At 39.7% G+C, this 21266-nt stretch overlaps 1 protein-coding gene across 1 annotated transcript in view; it reads right to left on the bottom strand.

Annotated features, from left to right (window-relative positions):
- Nucleotides 1–5394: 5394 nt before the first annotated feature.
- cacna1ab (calcium channel, voltage-dependent, P/Q type, alpha 1A subunit, b) overlaps nt 5395–21266 on the bottom strand; it is an 81183-nt gene continuing 65311 nt past the window's right edge. The window contains exons 40-46 of the mRNA XM_079844138.1: nt 20493–20596; nt 18364–18470; nt 17496–17637; nt 14284–14403; nt 8758–8980; nt 7434–7666; nt 5395–6102 (exon numbers count right to left, since the gene is read on the bottom strand). Coding sequence (XP_079700264.1) covers nt 5446–6102; nt 7434–7666; nt 8758–8980; nt 14284–14403; nt 17496–17637; nt 18364–18470; nt 20493–20596 — 1586 coding nt within the window. The 3' untranslated portion in view covers nt 5395–5445. The remainder of the gene's footprint in view (nt 6103–7433; nt 7667–8757; nt 8981–14283; nt 14404–17495; nt 17638–18363; nt 18471–20492; nt 20597–21266) is intronic.

Genomic DNA, 21266 nt, shown 5'->3' with positions numbered 1-21266 from the left:
TTTCATTATCTTCTTTTGTGTTCCGCAAAAGAAACAAGGTCACATTTAATAAGTAAATAATGACATTTTTCATTTTTGGGTGGACTGTCCATTTAAATGTGTAATAAGTATGATTTATGTTTTCATTAATGCAACTATGAGCGTTACTAATAATAGATTTATATGAAAATAATATTTCTTATCAGCAATGTGTTTGAATGAAGAAACCATGACATGCATAAAGAACGAGAGGAAATGAAACAGATGGCAATGCTGAAGAAAGAGGATGAACACAGACTGTTGCAGGAAGTTTATGAATGATATATACAAGAGTTACAGAAGAGAAAGAGATAGATAGGCCCAGAAAAACAAGTTAGATAGACATGGATAGACAGTCGAGGGACAAACATGATGAGCCTCTCCGCTTTCCTCATGGCTTTGTATCTACGGTCATGTAACGGCGATGGGAAACTGTTCATTGTAAGGCACTAAAAACGACTTGCCTTCAAATCAGCTTGCGGACAAACGCGCACACACACTCGCAGTCGACCGTCCCACTGTCACATAGATGAACCCAACCCTTCCGATCTTCTGGAAAAAGTGGCAATGGATCCGTACCCAATCTCAGATTGGGATCAGATGAGGATGATAATGAAGTATGCCATGGTAAATGCTGAGCAGAAATGGATTGGCAAACCCAGCACTAAATTACCCAAGGTGCACAATATCATTAGTATCCCTTTCTGATAAGGTTTTTTTTTTTGGCATGCACAATGCCTGTGCTGGCCACATCTGTGCCTCAAGTTCTCGCTCTCATACATACATACAGGGAAAAAAACTACATTACCCATCACCCCCCCTCCCTTTTGTCCGGTTCCCCCACACATTAGCATGCACACACATGTAATTCTGTTCTGTACAAAGGGAGACCACAGGAAGTGGTGTAGCTACATAGAGGGTGACTTGTTTTGGCAGCACTCAACCATTGAAGGAAAGCCCTTATTTCGTATGAAACAGAAAGAAAATACAGCTTTGTTTCACTAGGACGATACAAAACAAACAACACATGCTCAAATGCAAGTGTGTTGTGTATCTACGATGGATCACTTGTGTTTTGCGAACTGAAAATGGCTTTCTGTTGGGACAGAAAATGGAGATGCGAGTCAAAAACAAAAAGCAATAAAGGCATTGACACTGAGAGCAAAAGAGGGTCAGAACCAAACTGATGAACAAGCAGAGCCAAAGAATGATGCAGCAGTCTTAGTAACATGCATAAACCTTTTAAAGGGACAGCTCGCCCAAAAATGACATTTCCGACATCACTATCTAAGCCAATATGACATTATTTCTTCTGTGAAACACAACAGGAGGACATTTTCAAGCTACAAAAAGGATGCAGAAGCTGTTTTACTGGATATACAGTACGTCAAAATACAAAAGATGACTGCAATTTCTACATGCCGACTTTACAGTCTTTAAGCCCGCCAGGTATTTGAGAATAAACCATTCTGACAGGTTTTGTGCCGATTCATTGAAACGTTCTGATTCATGAAGGTGGATTTTAAGATATTCAGTGAATAATGACTAGTATTTCAGTCTGTTTTTTTTTACACAAACCTATTTTATGGCTTATAAAAATGAGATCATAGTCCCAATTTTTTTATGGTGCTTCTGTGTCCTTTTAACTGCATAGAATAGAGCAACCAGAATAATACTTTAACATTTCTCCTTGTCTGTTCTACAGAAGAAAGAAAGTCATACTAGTTAAGAATGAGACGAGGGCGAGTAAATGCTCTTTTTTGAGTGAACTGTTCTTTTAAAAACCACAACCTTCTGCTATCTCTTTTTTTTAACAATAAAAATCAAATCCTATTAATAAACTATCAATCCAAATCTTGAGCTAAAATGGAGCAAATTTCCTGCATTTCAAGTGTTTTCAGCAAAAGAATTCAAGACCGAGAGCATTTCTAAATGGGCTTTATATTAACCATGCAAAAGGTCTAACTAACATTCATGCCTGACAAAAATAAGCCTTCCTGTCCTTTTGCTAAAGACCTGAGAAGTAGAACAATCCCTCCGATGTTCGATGCAACTCTCTAAACGAGCAGGGTGAGACAAATAAAAAAAAGTTGCCATCCACTTGAGGAAGCATTGCTAAGAGAGACAGAGAGCCGAGATGGACACCCTGACAGAACTCGGTTGTCATTTCCCTTCATTACTCTCAGAGTAACTGGGATCTTCCCCCATCATATAACCGTGCCTCCCTGTCTTTAAAAAGCCCAGCAGACAGCGCAGACATGGGAACTTGTTAAGGCGTAGTGTGACTGAGTCCATCACATTTAGAGAGAGATAGAGGGGAGAGGGAAGAGAGGCAGGGGAAGGGTTAGTGTGCGACACTAGAACAGAAGGCACTGTGGCTCTGCAGGTTCATCTGGACCCATGGGCATCAAACCAGGGGCTAACTGGGGGGCCAGCTGTGGGTAAATGTGGGCCGAACATCAACAAACACCCAGAAAACAGTGGTTTCCTCCCTAAAAGTCTTGGATATGGGTTGGCGAGGAGAAGGGATTAAATAAAGAACAAAAAGTCCCTTGTACTGTGGATTTCATATGATTCTGGTAGAGAAAACGAGACAAAACAGAACCGCCCAACTGACGTCACGATTAAATGAATGGGATGAACTATTCCGAGATGCTTTGTGATATTTTTTTTTTATCTGAATAAAATTAAATCCTCAACGTTTCATTAGGAGAAACTTTTAAGCAAAATTACCGTCAGGGTATCATAAATGATATCTCTTTAATACTTACACCTTGACAGCAATCAGATAAAATTGAGACTTTGAGTTTTTTTACTCCTGAGAAAAAAAGATCTCGCGTGTCTAGTTTCAGTTTCAGAAAACGCTCTGTGATTTGCTAATATAAAGTCTGCATTCAAAAGTCAAAGATTTCAGATGACGCTACCCACATTAATTTTATAGCTCTGTATCCATACAGCACGTCAACAGTTGTCTCATTTGTGTCTATTTTAGGCCGAAACATCTGAGACAAAGTTGACACTTAAACAAAACGGAGAAATACACGGCTCCTGAGCTATAAAAATAGTAACCTATGCACAATAAAATCCTCTTCTGTAGAAAAAAACCTGTTGTAATGGGATATTTAATAAACATTTGGTCTTTTCTGATGTTTTGAGATGGTCGGATGGGTGTGGGTCAGCTGGACAGGCTCAATGACAGTAGGGGAGGCTGAATAGGCCGCACCTCTACACCCCTGTGAGATATATACGTTTGGCTGTATTGTTGTATCCTGAGCAGAAGGGGGAGGGTCTCAGATTGAGCAGGCAGCCAAAGACATGACAAGCTGCCCATGGCAGGGAACAGGAAGGCAGGGTGGAAGAATCGTTTCCAGTTACTTGATCAAAGACTATCCAGGTCAAAAAGCTACTGTCGAAATAAAAGTCAAAGGCGAGCTTCGACAGACCTGCTACGTCACCTACTGTCGGGGAACAGTTCTGCTAATGTAATAGCACCCTCTGGCAACTGTATTCTCATAAGGGATTGTTTGTCCATAGTCTAGCCTGACTAAAGCTGCAAAACAGCACCACAACATGGACAAAAAGTAAACGACAACATTCATCGCCCAAAATGCTAACTTGCACTTACTCTACATTAGCTGTGAAATAATTGAAGGGGTTAAAAACTGACCTTCTATAAAACGACTTCTCCTGATCACACTGTTGTGTGACCATCTTTTTCTGTCGAAAAATAAATATGAAATGGACCCTGAATTTGTTTGAAAAACTCTGACACAAAAACTGTCCGAGGGTATCCTGAATGGCCTGACTCTCTCTTTTAAAACATTCATGAGCTCTGACCCAAACTATTCACTACATACTATTCTACTCAGCTGAGGTCACAAGTACGTAAACTTCAGGATGCTATCAGGAGCGCACCCTTGTAGACTTCAATCTGTGATGAACAGAACCCAAAACAAACACAAAGAGTTCGAAACAAGATGGCCACAGCAGACAAAACTCCCGAAAACAAGACAACAAAGTCACATGACCACCTCTATCTTCATCAGCATCACCGTCATCTTCATCAATTGCATTAAGATTTTGATCATCATTATAAGACTACTGTTATTGACAATAGCAAATGCAGCCTTTAGAGAGGAGAACATCTCTCGCCCCATTCGCAGCCATGGCTGACAGAGCAGTAATGAGGGCGGTTTCACCATTCAGGCTTGTTTTTAGTGCAATCCAAAGTAATTATAAACAGTGCAGAACATCATCTGGGATCCTCAGATGGAAATAACATAGAAAACACCTTCAGATCTGTCTTGCTATCTATAAAGGTCTGCTTTAGCGTCTATCTATAAACTTCATCTGCACATGTAGACATGGCCAGAGCAACAGGGAGAAAACGAGAGAAAGAACTTCCTTAAACTGAACGGAAAAAAGAGAGCTATCACCCCCCCTTCCCACAGTAAATCTTCTGTCTGATATATATATATATATATATTTTTTTTAAATCATTCATGCAAGTTTCCATCAGATTTTAGTCCAAAAATATCAAAGAAAGCTGAGCAAATGCAACAGAATAACCAAGCTCCAAATGTTCAAAAAGAAGAAGTAATCAATTGAAGACATTCTGAAGAGGAAATAGTCTTTCCGTCCCTCCCTCATCTGTCGTTTCATTCTTTTTCCACTGTCTTTTCCTTTATCAGGATTGAGTGGCAGTTTGTGGGCGGGGTTTCGGTATGCCACGCCAACCCGCCTCCTCTCGCCTGCACTGGGTCCTTTCATATGCCACGCCTCTTTGACAGTTAACCCCTCCCCCCAGGTGATGAGGTCACTCAGCATCTTGAGTTGGTAACAGTAAACGTAGATGATAAAACTCATCGATATTGGCCAGCACATGGGGCTGGTTTTGCAGTAGGTAGAGCTCTTTTTCACAAGAGCACTTGCTTTTTCTTCAACAATGTCTATTTTTTTTCCTTCCCTTTTTTATTTTTTGGGTCTTTTCAAGAGGCATAGATGTGAGGGGAAAAGGGGGGTTCTGGCTTGATTTTCAAACTTAATTTTTTCTTTTCTTTTTTTGATCGACAGATGATGCTCCTCATTTTTTCCATCGTGCAAGAAGCAATCGGTCTTGCTCAGTCTGGAGTGGAGCGTTTAAACACAACGACTCTGATCTTTAAAGTTCAGTCCATCTAAACGCAACCACCCCATTTATCTCTCGTATGCTCCCATTCCCTTGCTTGCTGAGCAGCATGGGCAACAGAGTTCAGAGAGCAGGAGAAAGCAAAAGAGAGAGAGAGGGAGTAGGGAAGCAGGGTTTAGAGTTTCACGATGGCGCAAAAGCACCGCTTGTTGTTCCTCTTCCGCCCCCTCTCTCCCTGCTGCGGTGCATAAACATCTCGGTTTGAGTTGAGCGGCGCCCCCTCCTGGTCACCCTGCGCACTAACACCAATCATCCTCGTCCGTCTCGCTATATTGTTCGTGCAACCCCTTCCGGGGCCCACGGCCATGCGGCGGCCGGTGTGGGCCAGGGTGGGGGTCGCGCCGGTGCGGGGAGGGCGAGGAAGAACGGTAGCCGTTCGGCATACGGCGCGGGTGCGCGGGAGGCCCTTGACGAGCAGTCCTTGGGGACCGGGGGTGCGGGTGAGAATGAGGGTGGGGGTTGCCCTGCGATAGACTCTGCTCATAGGCAGGTGGCTCGTGGTGCTGCTCGTACTCATAGTCCCGATCGTAGAACGGTCCGTCGCCCTCCAGGCTGTCCGGCGCCGGGCCCCAGCGGCCGTGACGTGGGGACCTGGGTGACGCGTGCCTGGGGGAGCGCGGGGAAGCGTGCCGGGGTGAGCCGGGATGGGGCGAGGCGTGGCGGGAGGGTGGATGGTGGTAGGGTGGTTCGTGACCTGGTGGAGAGAAGTGTCGCGGGGAAAGGGAGCGGAGTCGACCCTGGCCCGTGGAGCCGTACGGAGGCTTGCGGACGGCTGGGGAGTAGGTGACATGAGGGCGAGGTGTGGACGGGGTCTGGGGCAACTGCCGACGGCCACGCCGGGGGGTGCTGGTCCCCGACGTCGAGGGAACGGGGCTTCCGCTCACAGAACTACTGCCCTACATGAAAATTAAAACAAGGCAAATAAAAAAACACCACAAAATTAACGTCAAACAAAAGAGAGGAGCACACACCGGCAAGAGGAGGAGGAGGAGGAGGAGGAGGAGGAGAAGGAGGAGAAGGAAGAGGACAAGGAAGAGGAAGCAAGAGAAAGAGAGAGAGAAAAAGGTGTGTGGAAACAACAACAACATCAATAAAACCAGAAAGAAACAAACCGGCAATGAGGCAAAACAGCAGACACATAGAAGCCACGAGTCACATCGAGAAAAATGGACAGAAACCACAGTGATAAAAGAAGATAAATAAAAGAATAACACAAGAAAGAGAAACTGATTTCAGTAAGCAGTCATGATAAGGTCACAGGTGAGCATATCCTGTCTGGTTACTGTCTTCCCACATGGACCCACACCTGCGTGCTCTAGGTACTCTAAGTTTCATCCCTCAGGCTTCTCATGGCAGATTACTGTAAAGATCTAAACCATGAACTTACACACATGAATGTCTACGGGTGCTGTTTGAAGCGAATAAAGGAATGCTTCAAAATTATTACTCATGGGTATGACTTTAAAGGGGTCACATCATCAAAGATCTCATTTTCCTTGACCTTTTTATAAAAATAATAAGGATGTCGATCGATTAAGAAAATGAATTAATCACACAGGTTCCAGAAATTAATCACATTTAAACTGCACATATGATTAAAATGTTTAATAATTGTAAATATAATTAATGTTGAAATATCATAAATACTATGCAAGTAAAGTACTATGAATAAAGGTCAGTATCACTGATATCAATACTGATACTGATGCCTCTCATTTAAAGTTTGCGTTAAACAGCACATATTAATAGCAGACATTGCTATTTCCTGCTCCTAAAAAAGAACAAAAAGACTTTGACATGTTATATAAACATACTCCAGCTTTCAGAGTGCAAAACCTCCTCCAGTCCCAAAAAGGCTGTGTACTGAAAATAAACTCGTTCCGAAATGCATTAGCACATGGCTGTGTGTAGCTCTTCTTAAGGATCTCTATATGAGGAAACTTTTTTTTTAAGATTGATTCCAATCAACAGTTTGGGTGGCACGTTTCAGGACAGATTTGTTTTGTGAACCTGTTGCAATGTACAAAGTGGCTGTTATTGAAGAACAGAGCAGTACAAACTATATTGGACATGACAGCAATTATAAAGCTTAATTGCTTAATTTATAAAGAAAAAAACTCAATATGACATGACCCCTTTAAGTAGTATAGTGAAATAATTCGAAAATTTCAAGTTGAGTTTGTGTGTGAATATACGAGTGGTATTTCAGCGAATGTCTGTGCCCCACCTGTCTGTGCCCTCTCCCCTCACTCGGTGAGCGGGACCAGTGGCGATCAGATCTGTCGTGAGGCTGGCGGTGGTAGTCGCGCTCAGGACCGTACCGCTCCTTATCCACCGAGCTGTGGTGGTGATGATGATGGTGGTGGTGACGACGGTCTTTAGCTCGGCCCCGTTCTCGTTCTCTCTCTTTAGTTGGGAGGTCACCTGACTGTGTAGTGGTGCTAAGATCTGTACCCAGACCTGCAAAAGACAACAGAGAAATGAGATGGCACTTTAGACATTTAAGAACACAAACCCTTTAATTGAGTCGCTGTCAAAGTGAGGAGGGATTATAAAGGGGTTTCAAATGACATGATTGCTTATTTTTGGGTGAATTATCCTTACAATATTGAGTGTCACTTATATTCATATGTTTTTGGCTATTTTGGCTATATTGTTGTATAATTAGAGCAATGGTTCTCAAAGAGTGGTACTTAGGCTCCCTCTAGTGGTACACAGAGGAATTACTAAATTAAAGTCACTGTAAAGGCAATTCTAAAAATTGTTTCTAAACACATTATAAATGTTAGGAATGTACTGCTGAAACACGTTATAAAGACTGTAAACTGCGTAGTACTAAAACGGTGGCTCGATGACGCACTGGAGCCACTGAGCATATGGCCCCTCCCCTAACACTATCATAACTACAGCACATTTGCATCAGTTTGCCAGTTCACCCATTTAATCGCGAGTTACTGTCACTACCATTAGTTACTACAGCCTACAGTTAGCTAGCTAGTTATGCCTTCGTCACGTAAATGCATATTACCTAGTTGCGATAAATTACAAATCAGCTTATAAAACAAAATCGATGATATCAAGAAGAGGTGGATTAATTTTGTGAACAGCTACCTTGATCACCACCGACATATGCCTCTGCAGTGATCGGTTTACCCCAGATAGTTTTACAAACTTTCATCAGAGACAACTGGGATTTACTGATAATCCACTGCAGAATGGGGCCGAACTGTTTCAAGATTTTGCTTGCCATTTTTTTATATTTCAAATTTGGCTGGGCGGTTGATAATAATTTTTTCTGTGGTGTGACAATCTCAGAACAAATATTAAATTTTGACTTTAAAGGGACTTTAAATATAAAATAATGTTAAAACAATACATTTTAATTTAATTAGGTAGTGGAGGGGCAAACATTTTTATACTTTGACCAAAACTGAGAAGCATTGCTAACTTTAGATAATAAGTCTCTCATGGCACCTAGAGAACTTGGTTATCTTAAAATAAAAAAATAAAAAAATATTTAAATGACACATTTGCTACGAGTTGTGTGTGACCTGTGTCTGCGTCTGTATAGCGAGCGAGGGATCTCTCTGACGTGCGGTGACTGCGGTCTCTCTCCCGGTCTCGATCACGCTCTCTCCTTCGCGGGCCGTGTCGGTGACCCTCCTCTGACACCACCCTCTCCAGAGAGTAATCGTCCAATCGCACGCCTCGACCAGAACGTCCGTGTACCAATGAGGATGTAGAACGGCGCATTGGACTTGTGTCGGTGATGGTCTACAGAGAAAGAAAAGAAGGATAGACAGAGAAAAGGAAGAAAAAATGGGAAAGGACAGAAGTTTAAATTAATGTTTGTTTTCGTAGAGTGGGCTTCAGTGGGCGTAAACATTTGAATGTAATCATGTTAACACTCAATACATTCCACACCCACAGAGAAAACCAAAGCACATGTATATCTATCATGCTCAACGAAGACAGAAAGAGAAATAGAGATCAACAGGAAAAGTGAAGGAGATCTAGAGAGAAATACAGAGAGAAATGGATATTCTGTGATTGACAGAGTGAAAGAGAAAGATAAATAGGCAGACTGACAGACAAAAACATACAGACAGACAGACAGATAGACAGATAGACAGATAGATAGATAGATAGATAGATAGATAGATAGATAGATAGATAGATAGATAGATAGATAGATAGATAGATAGATAGATAGATAGATAGATAGATAGATAGATAGATAGATAGATAGATAGATAGATAGATAGACAGGCTGTCTTTACACTTGGCATTAACATGCGCTCACCGTGATCTGATCAGGACACGGCCCGTTCAGATTTGTTCACATTAAGTGGCCTGTGTATCTGGATAATGGATAAACTTTAGCCTCTATCAATGGCAGTGCACACAGCACAGAATTTTTGTGATTTATTCAACAAAAGTAACGTTACAATCGATCACAAAAAGAGTACTAATCTACTTATTTAAGTTTCCCAATATTAATCTTGTACGATGAAAATATTAATTATTCCGACGCGCACAAGCATTTTTATTGTATCTGTAATAGCAGTAAAACACGGCAGAATCTGAACACCTTTGTATTAAAGAAATTAAAGAACGCACATCACATTAAAGATCATTCATTTAGAATTAAACAAGGTATAGGCTATACAACAACCGATTAAGTGTAAAGATGATGCAAATGAAACAAAGTCCCATTGCTTTCACTCACTTACTTTACTTTCCGATGCAATCTCCAATCTTAGATCAAATTAAGTTTAAATGATGAAATATTTCCAGAGTTGACCATACAAAAATAAGTCACATCATCTGGGTTTAAGGTAATAGTGTGCAATGATTATATATTGACAGAAATGGGAGATTAATAAACATGCTGAAACAATAAAAACATACATTTAAAAAAATGCAATGTGTATTCAAATTATTCGTCTGGAAAAGCAGTGTGCAGCTCTTAATTAAGATTGCATAACTGTGATTGTACATGCGATCGCCTCATTCAGATAATGTTGAGCAATTAAAATGAAAAAATGACACAAACGGTAGGCTATCATGTAAGTCTAAATAAACTGTTTTAAAGATTGACGTTTATTGTAAAGTTCAGATGAGTTTAATTTCTCGTCAAAACTGCGTCTGTCTATTTTCTGACAGCCACACGGAGAGAGTGGGCGGGATTTATATAACGTCGCCCTCTGAATGTAGAAACAATGACTGGATTGTGTTTACATTACACTGAGATCCGATCACAATGTGTCCTTGACTACCTCTGGACCAGGACACGCTGAATGGTTAACATTCCGATCCGAAACACGTTTACACTTTTCTTTTCAATGTGTATGTGGACAACATTCAGATATAGGTTGCATGTTAATGCCAAGTGTAAACGCAGACATATAGATATATGATAGATAGATAGATAGATAGATAGATAGATAGATAGATAGATAGATAGATAGATAGATAGATAGATAGATAGATAGATAGATAGATAGATAGATAGATAGATAGATAGATAGATAGATAGATAGATAGATAGATAGATAGATAGATAGATAGATAGATAGATCATGCCTTACATGCACTGCAGCCTTTCTAATACAAGCGGAACAATTAAATACTCAATGTCTTTCTCCTCCACAGTTGAGCGCACAGAAGAACCCAATCCAGCCAAATAAAGCCAAATTCAGCACATTCATCCATGCACAAACCCTAAGGCATGATGGTCAACAGTCGGTAGCATGTGTGGACGCACAAAGACATACTTGGCCACATAACACTCTTCTGCGCCTAAACATGATCTGAAAACTGAAATAACCCTTCACGCTCCTCTTTTCACTCGCACACGTAATGTTTGATGCCATGCAACGCATTGAAACATGCTGACAGCATGACCGTTATAGGCAGCAGGCTTTCCTGCTTGAAATCCATGCGTCAAGAACTACGAGACAGCAAAAGCTCCCCATGTCCACAGGACCAGAAACACAGAGAAAAGGTACAGGCAGACACGCGCGCACCTACACCCACACCCACACACAGACACCCACACACACACACACACACACACACACACACACACACACACACACACACACACACACACACACACACACACACACACACACACACACACACACACACACACACACACACACACACACACACACACACACACACACACACACACACACACACACACACACACACACACACACACACACACACACACACACACACACACACACACACACCCACACACACACCCACACACACACACACACACACACACACACACACACACAGGGATACAGGGCTGCATAAGTGGACAGGAAAAAGGTATAGAGAGAGAAAGGTACAGCAACGGGTAGAATATACAGAGGGAAAACAGGGTGAATAACAAGAAGGATGGCATGAAGTAAAGAGTTCAATGTGACATCAAGACGTAAAGAGAGACGCAGACTCCTAAAACAGACAAAATGAGAGAGGGAACAAGGGAAAGCATGGAGAAGACAGAGAGAGAGAGGCAGAAAGCCAGAGACGGTACATACACTGAGGTTACTTCCTCGCGGCCTGTGTCTCCGTCGCTGTTGAACAGCAGACAGACGGTGCGCAGAACAGGACACACGCATGAGACCACAGGGACGATACACACAGAGCACAGCAGAGAAAGTGTGTGAGGGGGAAAAAAAGAGAGAGAGGGGAAGGTAAAGGAAGAAAAGAGGGTATAGAACAAGGAAGGAAGGAACGAACAGGGCAGGAGGTAAAAAAAATTTAGACAAATTCAATGTGCAACATGACAGGATAAACGAGAAAGATCACAGGAATGAGAAATTGTCAAAACAAGAGGAAAGGGATTGATGGAGTTGGTAAGAAATGAAAAAGACGAGTGTGCCAAAACAAAGGAAGTAATAAAAACCAAGCAAAGAAATGAAGAAGAGAAAACGGGAGAGAACAAGGATCGGGGAGAGATTAAAAGCAAAGTGGAGAAGAGAGCAGAGAAAGAGAGAGAAATCGTGATCCCCATTTTAATTCAGAAAGAGCAAAGGAACACACAGCCATTGACAGGAATGGGGGGAGGGGAGGGGAAGAGGAGGAAAAGGAAAGAGAAAAAAGACAAATTGAGCGAGTGTAGAGGAAGATTGGAAGCACACTAACACACTTACCGCAGCAGAACGCACACTCTGTGGGGCAGAGCAGTGTTAGACAAGAGTGAGTCACAAGAACAAGAACCACATCTACGATACAGCTTTACACGACACGCATAGACACAGACTTTGGATCCTCACACTTCCTGGTGTGCACTTTAAGCACCACACTTCCAACACACAACTGAACATATATAGATTGTCACTAGTTTGTGAGGTTTCTACGCTTAGCTCACCTTCACACACACAATTTGAAGCACATGCGGGGACACACGGCTCCCTCACACTTATCTGATACACACTTGGACAAAATGCTCAATCCAGACACATCTCCAGAGGATAGTCAACCAAGAGATCATGGGGTTTCATGTAAGGGTGAGAAATGCTGTGAATATTTATCATAATAGTGTTAAAAGTGTAATTGCTTCTATGTGATGTGTTTTGGATGCATGTTTGTGGAATCATATGTTGTGAGCGTGTTACTGCCTCCAGAGGTTGATTTGTGCTAGTGTTCAGGTGAAATATATCCGTCAGGTCAGGAGGTCACAGGAGTTGGATCTGCGTTGGAATGCAATGCATATGTTGCATATCACATTTTTGCGCCTTTTTGCATCTAAAAGGTGTCTCTTAAATTCAGTCGATTAGCTGCTTCCATATGTGTCCTATGGCATATTTTAATTAAATTAAAGCCTTTTTTGTAAGTTAAAAAAAATGCAAGTTTAACTCACATTTTAAACAATAATTATATACTATTACATTTAAAAAAAAACAGCAAGATTTAATTAAATGTATTAAAAAGTGACAGTAAAGACTTCTATAATATTAAAAGAGAATTCTGTTTCAAATAAATACAGTTTTTTGGAACTTTCTATTCGTCAAAGAAATCTGAAAAAAATATCACGGTTTTCACAAAAATATTAACTGTTTTTAACGTCGATAATAATAAGAAAAGAGTACCAAATCAGCATATTTAAATTATCTCCGAAGGATCATGTGACACTGAAGACTGGAGTAATGATGCTGAAAATTCAGCTTTTCCATCACAGGAATCAATTATGTTTTACAGTTTTTAAAATTGTAATAATATTTCACAGTATTACTGTTTTAACTGTATTTTTTCAACACATAAATGCAGCCTTGGTGAGCATAAGAGATTTCCTTATTTTGAATGGTAGTGTAAAGGTCAGAAAAGTGATTTATTCATTCATTTTAATGTTACAATTAACTATGCTTTAAAACATGAATTACATAATTAGATATTTAAAACTACATTAAGAGTGAATTATAATTTTAATTGAATTAAGTGAATTAAGAGTTTTAAATAATTTAATTGATAATTCCATACATTATTATGTATCATATAATTACTTTTTAGATCTATCCATTTTATAATTACGCACAAATTAATGTTTTCTCATGAGTTGACCTACTTCTGTCTGACTTGTCACTACCTCAAATCGTGCTCTGGCAGCAGCACACACCAGACACACCAAGGTTTTCCTGAAAGTGAGCTAGGGTGGTATGATGATGCTGGGAATACACATGCTCTCTCTCTCTCTCTCTCTCTCTCTCTCTCTCTCTCTCTCTCTCTCTCTCTCTCTTTCTCTCACACACACACACACACACACACACACACACACGCATACATGCATTCACACAGCCATGCAGGTAAGTGAAGGTCAGGGTGGGAGCCACTTATCCATGTGCCCTTTGACTCTTGACAAAGACATGCTAGCATTTATTGACATGTTAGCATGACAGCACAACAAACTATTTGAAGTTTGGTTCCCCCAACTGAAGCGGTCAAAGGCTGTAAGCTGGATAACTGACTGAGGATGGATGTCGGGAATGGATGATAACAGATAAAAGGTGGAAAGACGAAATGGGTGAATGGATGGATGAAAGGATGAAGGTGCTCACTTGGTTGTCTGCTGAGAGGCGTGGCATGGAGATGGTCCGCCCATGCCCTTCCATTGGGTGATAGGGCTCAGTGTCCGAGTAACCGTCCCCAACAGGCCCAATCTCTCTCATTTCTACCGTCTGCAAAACAGAGCAACAGCATGTGGGCCGGGCTGATGCCTGCTTCACCGGCCTACAGCTCTATCGGGTGTGATACTGGACCCATGATGGATTAAACCAGTAGGGGGCGAGGTCTTGCGCAAAAGTGCGTTTGAACTGAAGATTAGCAACTTGATCTAGTCATTAGCCCTTACCAAATTAAGCATTAATAGAGTGAAATAAAGAGACAGGGGCACACTAGTCTCTTACTATCAGCCCATATTACAACTTATTCAGGCCAATTTAGAGGTCTGACTGATATATAAAGTGAAAAACCAAAGTTTTCTTTTTGAATATTATGTTTAAAGACAGGTAAATCTGAAATCAGTAAAAAAAATAAAAAAAAAAGATATATGTTGAATTAAACTTGATATGTACGTAAAAATAAAATAAAATAAAAATTAGGGCTGTCAAGCGATTCAAATTTTTTATCTAATAAATTACACAATGTGGCAAAAAATCAATCTAATTAATCATAAATTAATCGCACATCCAATTTGGCTGAGAAATGACTCCCAAAAGATAATTTAAAGTCATTATTGTGTAAAAACAGAAATAAATATTTTTGGGTGAACTATACCTTTAATGTTTGTTTTTATTAATACGGAAATATGAAATTATACTCTAAATGAGAAACTGCCAATAGGTGGCGGTAAATGTCTAATTAAATCATTGAGTCATTCATTCATTAGATTTGTTCAAATGGTTGATTCATTCAGGAGTGAAGTAAATGGTTCTCTTTATGAAAATGGTAAATGTAAATGGTTCTCTTTATGGTCCATTGAATCATTGGTTCACCCGATTCGTTCAAAACGCAGTTTCAGAAATGAAACGCCACTGTGTATTGCTGTGTAGTCGGAGACGAACTGGTCTTCTTTGTTTTTATATTTTCGTTGGCAAAAATGAGCAAAACAGACAATATTGTGTCTATATGCTGCCTTCACGTGCAATCGGATTTATCGTAAATACGAGTTTCCTAGGTAAAAATTGCACATGAACGGCCTCTGATGTCGTGTTTACCACTGGGAAGTTCGGAAATAATTTTGATACCCAAATTCCCGAGATGGGCGTGCCATAAACTTTAAACATGGTGGCGGGGAGAACTACTGCTGGGATAGGTATGATTTATTCGTTCCCCCCCCCCCCCCCCCCCCCAAAAAAAACAGATAGATCGTCTTGTCTGGTCATTAACATGGATATTTACATACGAGTAATTTGAAGCACATTGTATGTTATACACAGTAAAAAATAGCCTACATTTGACCGAAATTACAGAATCAACAGAAAGCGGACTATATGGCATCGTAAATGTTTAAATGGTTGTCAGTGCATGTGACACTACATATAATTTTGGTTTTAATAAGATTTTCCCAATAAATAGGCAAGAATAAACCTGGCTCATAGCATCGGCGGGAACAATCGCGCTCGGACGCGGACCACAACAAACATGCCCAGTGTAAAAAACGCCCTGAGAGTAAAATGGGTATTTTTGCCCAATATCTTGAATTTTATGGACATTCTAACTTCATTCTATAGGCTTTATCACACATTGAGTTTTGCCCTGCATCATATTCTTCATCAATAAACTGTATGAAATGTTTGATTACCTACAGGACGGGGCAAGTGCGTTAAATGCGTTAATCATTTTAACATGTTATTTTTACTAATTTTACTAATTAATCTAATTAACGTGTAAAATCGACAGCCCTAATAAAAATAAAAGTTGTTCTGGTTTATATAACATATTTTACGTTTATACAAATATTTTAATATATTTTATTTTTTGAGGAAATAAAAAGAGATTGAGTGATCAGTGGTCTATAAAAAAAGTTAAAGTAAAATAAAATTAACTAAACTAATACTAGACCAAAAAAAAAGTTTTACACTACAAATTAATAATACAAATATTTGAACAACATACATATGCAAAATGAAGAAATAAAAAGAGATTGTGTTCTTTCAGATTTGGTATATAAATTAAATAAAATAAAATTATAAAGTATAAATAAAATAAAATTAACTTTTGATTTTTATGGAAGCTTGTTTCCACCATGGAATAAAACAATTTAAAAGATATTTGCGACTTTTTATCTCACAATTCTGACCTTTTTTCTCGCAATTGCACTTTTATATCTCACAAAAAAAGTCAGAATTGCTAGATATAAACTCGCAATTGTGACATTTTTTCTTGATTATTATAAATACTATTGAATTTTTTTATATACCAAACCTGGAATACCATAATCTCTTTTTATTTCCTCTCTTCGTTTTGCATGTTTTAATTAATGGAAAAACAAATTAACATTACAAATATTTTAACCTGTTTTGCATACATATCCAAAGTGATGAGAGGAAATAAAAAAGACATTGAGTGACTCCAGGTTTGGTCTTAAAATTTCACAGTAAAAAGGTCACAGCTCTCATTTATAGACTTCTTGTAGGCTGAGACTAGATGCACACTAACCCTGTCTGATTGCCCACTACTGGTTTAAGTGCTTTCCAACATGCTCAATCAAGCCTACAGCTGTTTATTCAGCATCTTCTTTGCTTCATAGTACTATGATGAGTGACTAGTGCAAGGAAACATCAGGGTCGGATGACTGCTGAGCTACAGAGAAGAGTCACACGGAAGGAGAGATGAGAGTCTGGGTTTGGTACGATCCAGCAGACAGTGAGGAAGCGGCAAGCAGTGAAACACCCCCGCAGTCTAGCAGAGGTGGGAAGATCTATACAAATGTCTACGATGGGCAGTGAAGTTCATTAGAAATATTTATCAGATATACAAAGATGTGAGCTACAGACTGACAGAGACAGAAGAGGTAGAAAGAGTGATCATATGAATGAAAAGCGTGCCCAAAGGCACCGAAAAAGACAATGGCTGGGAAGACAGTGATTGGCTGAAGCACACGGTTCTTAGAATACCAAAGGCTGAGAAAAGGCCAGAAACAGATTCCGCTGATATAGTCACAGCCACTTGTTGGGCTTCAAATGGCCAAATAAACTCCTGCTAAAAGTTAAAATTCAGAGACAAAGACAAAATCACCTTTCTCTGATTGGAGGATCTCCGGTATTACCTGTGGATTATGGCGGCTGTTGTTATGGTCATCAGGATACGGTCTGTCAGGGTTCCAGTTTTCCGGAACAGACTTCTGGAACATTTCCTGGGCACGTGATGTCACCCAAGACTGGCTCTCACTCATTCCACCCTCTGGAGGCCTGAACCAGAGAAAGGTGTTGGTTGGCTAATTCTCCCACTCAAACACACACACTTGCATAAAAGCAATTTTGTACATACAAAATGCCTTTTGCAGACAAAAATAGTACACTATTACAAATGTATATATGTATATACAGCAGAATTAACACAAAAGCAGATAGATGTAAATCGTAGAACTGAAACATAATGTGAACAAAGACAGCTGAGAGAAGGTATAACAAAAAAAGAGCAGAAGTGTAGCCTATAAGGAGAAGAAGAAAGACAACAATTAAAGCAAAGCTAAGCAGTGAAGAGAGAGACCAAGAGTACCAGTCGAAACAGGTGAATCTCACAAAACTTTTAGTAATATTTTACCGCAAAATCAAAAGGAAAACTAAGAAAATATATTTTGAATACAGAAATCAAAGTCTATTTTTGTACAATTAATCATTTTAGAACTTTAATAGTATTTACATGACAATTAACGATATATACATATATATAATATAATAAAAGCTCCACGAAATCAAGGCGTGATCAAGCTACGCCTTTGTTTTCAATAGCGGCATTACATATTGTGGCTTTAATTTTTATTAATGCAATAAATAATCTTTTAATAATTATTAATTGTGCTTTCAAATGAAATATGATCTGGATATGATTTCATGATTTCACTCATACAGATTAAGCTAAAAGCTGATATAAAACAGGACTTGCATAAAAAGAGTAATCATGATGCTACTCACAAGCTGTTGATGGGTTCCTGTGGCAACTCTGGGAGACCGTTCACCCCCGGTCCCCCTTCCTGGTTAGGGGATGGCTCCAAGCGCTGAAACATTAATGGCGTTCGGTTCTGTGTGAGATACGAACATGGCCTGCAGCTGGGATCAGACACACTTATGGGATATGGGGTAACACACACAAGCCACCGTGCATTACACAGGTGGTGGGGTACCAGACAGCAGAGGTCACCCAGAGGGCATCATAGGAAATGGATTCCTCCTGTGCCCTCGCCAACCTGAATGGAGGCCCCCATTGGGGCTGTGCTGTCTAGGTAGGTGCCGATGGCTCAAGGCATTTCCATCCAACCCACCAGAACGTGTGGTAGTAACAATTTGGGCGTGCTACAGTGAAGATCTGAGGTTCATACTCGCAGAACTACAGGTTCTGGGTGCATGATACATAAACTATGAATACTAGAAATCTCAGAGACTGTGGTAGCCCAAAGGTTACACCAAGAACCTCCCCTCAACATCCATTAATGAACATATCGGCTAGACAAACGTGTCCACACGGAGGGAGAAAAGATTCCATGTTAGTGACTGATAAATCAACCTCACCAATTAACGGATGAAGGAAAACAAAACAGAGACAAACAGAAGATTACACACAATGAAAAAGAACAGGAGATTGACAGTAGATCCAAAATGTCAAAAAGTACGGAAACAATTGAAAAGAATTAGACAGAAGGAAGACAGTAAAAAATGCAAACAAGTTGACAGACAGGCATATAGAGACATCAAGGATGGATATAGAGAGTGAGACAGCCACAAAGCGCTGTTGATGTTGAGAGGGCGGTGCTGAGGTACAGGTGCAGACGGGTAAAGAGACATACAGGGATTTAGGTGAGGCAGGACACAAACATATATTTAGACCATTCCCTGATGCCAGCAGAGTGTCCATGCTTCAATTATTACCAATTCAATTTCTATATGGACAACTACAAGCAGAAACGATGGACACTGTGCCTGTTCAGGATGGGAACATTTCCGGAAGGGGGAAGGAGTGACACTGACAAAAGGCCATGTTGTATCATTCATCATTGCATATTCATTGCAAAATTACTGCACGTGTTTTTAAGCATGCTCTAATTCTGTAAATAAAATGTGAAATGATCATATCTACGATATATCCAGTGTTACTGTTTTCATGCCATAAAAGCACTGAAATATTAGGGGAGTTTGCATGAAAAAATTAGTGCTCCATGTGGGAAGTGACATTCACTAATGTGTATACTGGGTCGGAAACATTTTTAAAGAAATTAATATTTTGATTAATTATTTGATTATTAAATAAAACATTTATAATGTTATATGATTTCTATTTCAAATAAATGCTGTTCTTTTGAACTTTCTATTCCTCCAAGAATCCAGAAAAAATGTATCACGTTTCCACAAAAATCGATCATTATAAGAAATGTTTCTTGAGCACTAAACCAGCATATTAGAATTTTTTCTGAAGGATCATGTTATAAGTGTTTTTTAATAAATTAAAATAGAAAACAGTTCTTTTAAATTGTAATAACATTTCACAAAATTCCTGTTTTTACTATAGATTTGGTTAAATAAAGAGACCTTGTTGAGCATAGGAGACTTCTTTCAAAAATATATATTTTTAAAAATCTTACCGACCCAAACTTTTGAATGTGTACATATATAATAAGGGGTAATTTCAGCTTAAAATAGAATGAAGGAGACATTGTCTGAAACTGCAGGCAGCTGCTTATCTGTGAACAGTTTTCCACTATATATTTTTATGCATACTGTTTTTAAAAATCACATAAAATTGCAGTATGGAAGCACCAAGATGCAAATAAAGTTTGCATATAAACGGCAATGCTTACTTTTAAGTAAAAAAAAAAACATATATAGCCAATAAGTGAGAAGGTAACCAAATTTAAGATAGTTCTGTGGACAGGCAGGAACTAAAAAATGTGCTGTTACCAATGTTGATTAGCAAAGTGAGGAAGTTCCCTCTGCAAATCAACTGCAAACTTGGCTAAATAGACTACACGTTTGATTTGTTGGGAGAAGAGTTGCAAAAGGTTGAGAAAGCAGAGCAGACTTGGCATTTGTTTGTTTGTCTGAAGCGGTACCTGCTCCTCACGAAGTGCCTGCAGCTTTTTGGCCTTGCTCTGCCGGTAGTACTCCATTATCATCATGGCGGCGTAGATCTTGCCCACTGTCAGGTCTGTCGCTGCTGAAAGGATGAAAAAGTTACCCTGCACAATTAGACCGGGGTGGAATGGGACCCTGAGCCGAGAGGGGAATGGGAGTTGGAGACAAGACATGCCACAAACACTAAGGTCTAGTCTCTCAGACCCAGACAAAACTCATCCATGACCTCATAAGGAACTTCATAAGGAAATATACCAATAGAAGTTCTTCAGAGTCTAGAATGAGTCTTAATCTGGGTCTGAGAATCTAGACTACAGGTATACAGCAAAACTTATACCAATACAGTGCCAAAAAGCACTTAAGACACTTGAGTCACAGTTACGCATGTATGAATGTCACTGCGTTGACAGCAAAATATCAAACCAAGTGGCATTTGCAAACAAATAATGCTAGAGATATTTCCAATTTCCAAACCAATGCTTTTTGTGAAATATTTTGCGCAAAAAACCATGCTTTGCGCTATATTTTTTCAAAATAAATGCCACCTTGTATTTTGTTAAATGCAATGAATTTCTTACATGTTTAGTGTGGCTAAATAGAGTCCAAGCACTTTTTGGGGCTAATGTATATAAAGTAACATATATATATATATATACACATGCACAATATACATTATACACAATAGACAAAGTACACTGACAAATACAAAACACCACAGAGCTGATAGTCTTTTCACAGTCAGATCCTCATTA

Source organism: Gobio gobio (assembly GCF_949357685.1).
Source record: "Gobio gobio genome assembly, chromosome: 19".
Lineage (NCBI taxonomy): Eukaryota > Metazoa > Chordata > Actinopteri > Cypriniformes > Gobionidae > Gobio > Gobio gobio.
This window is presented reverse-complemented; position numbering and strand designations above follow the sequence as displayed.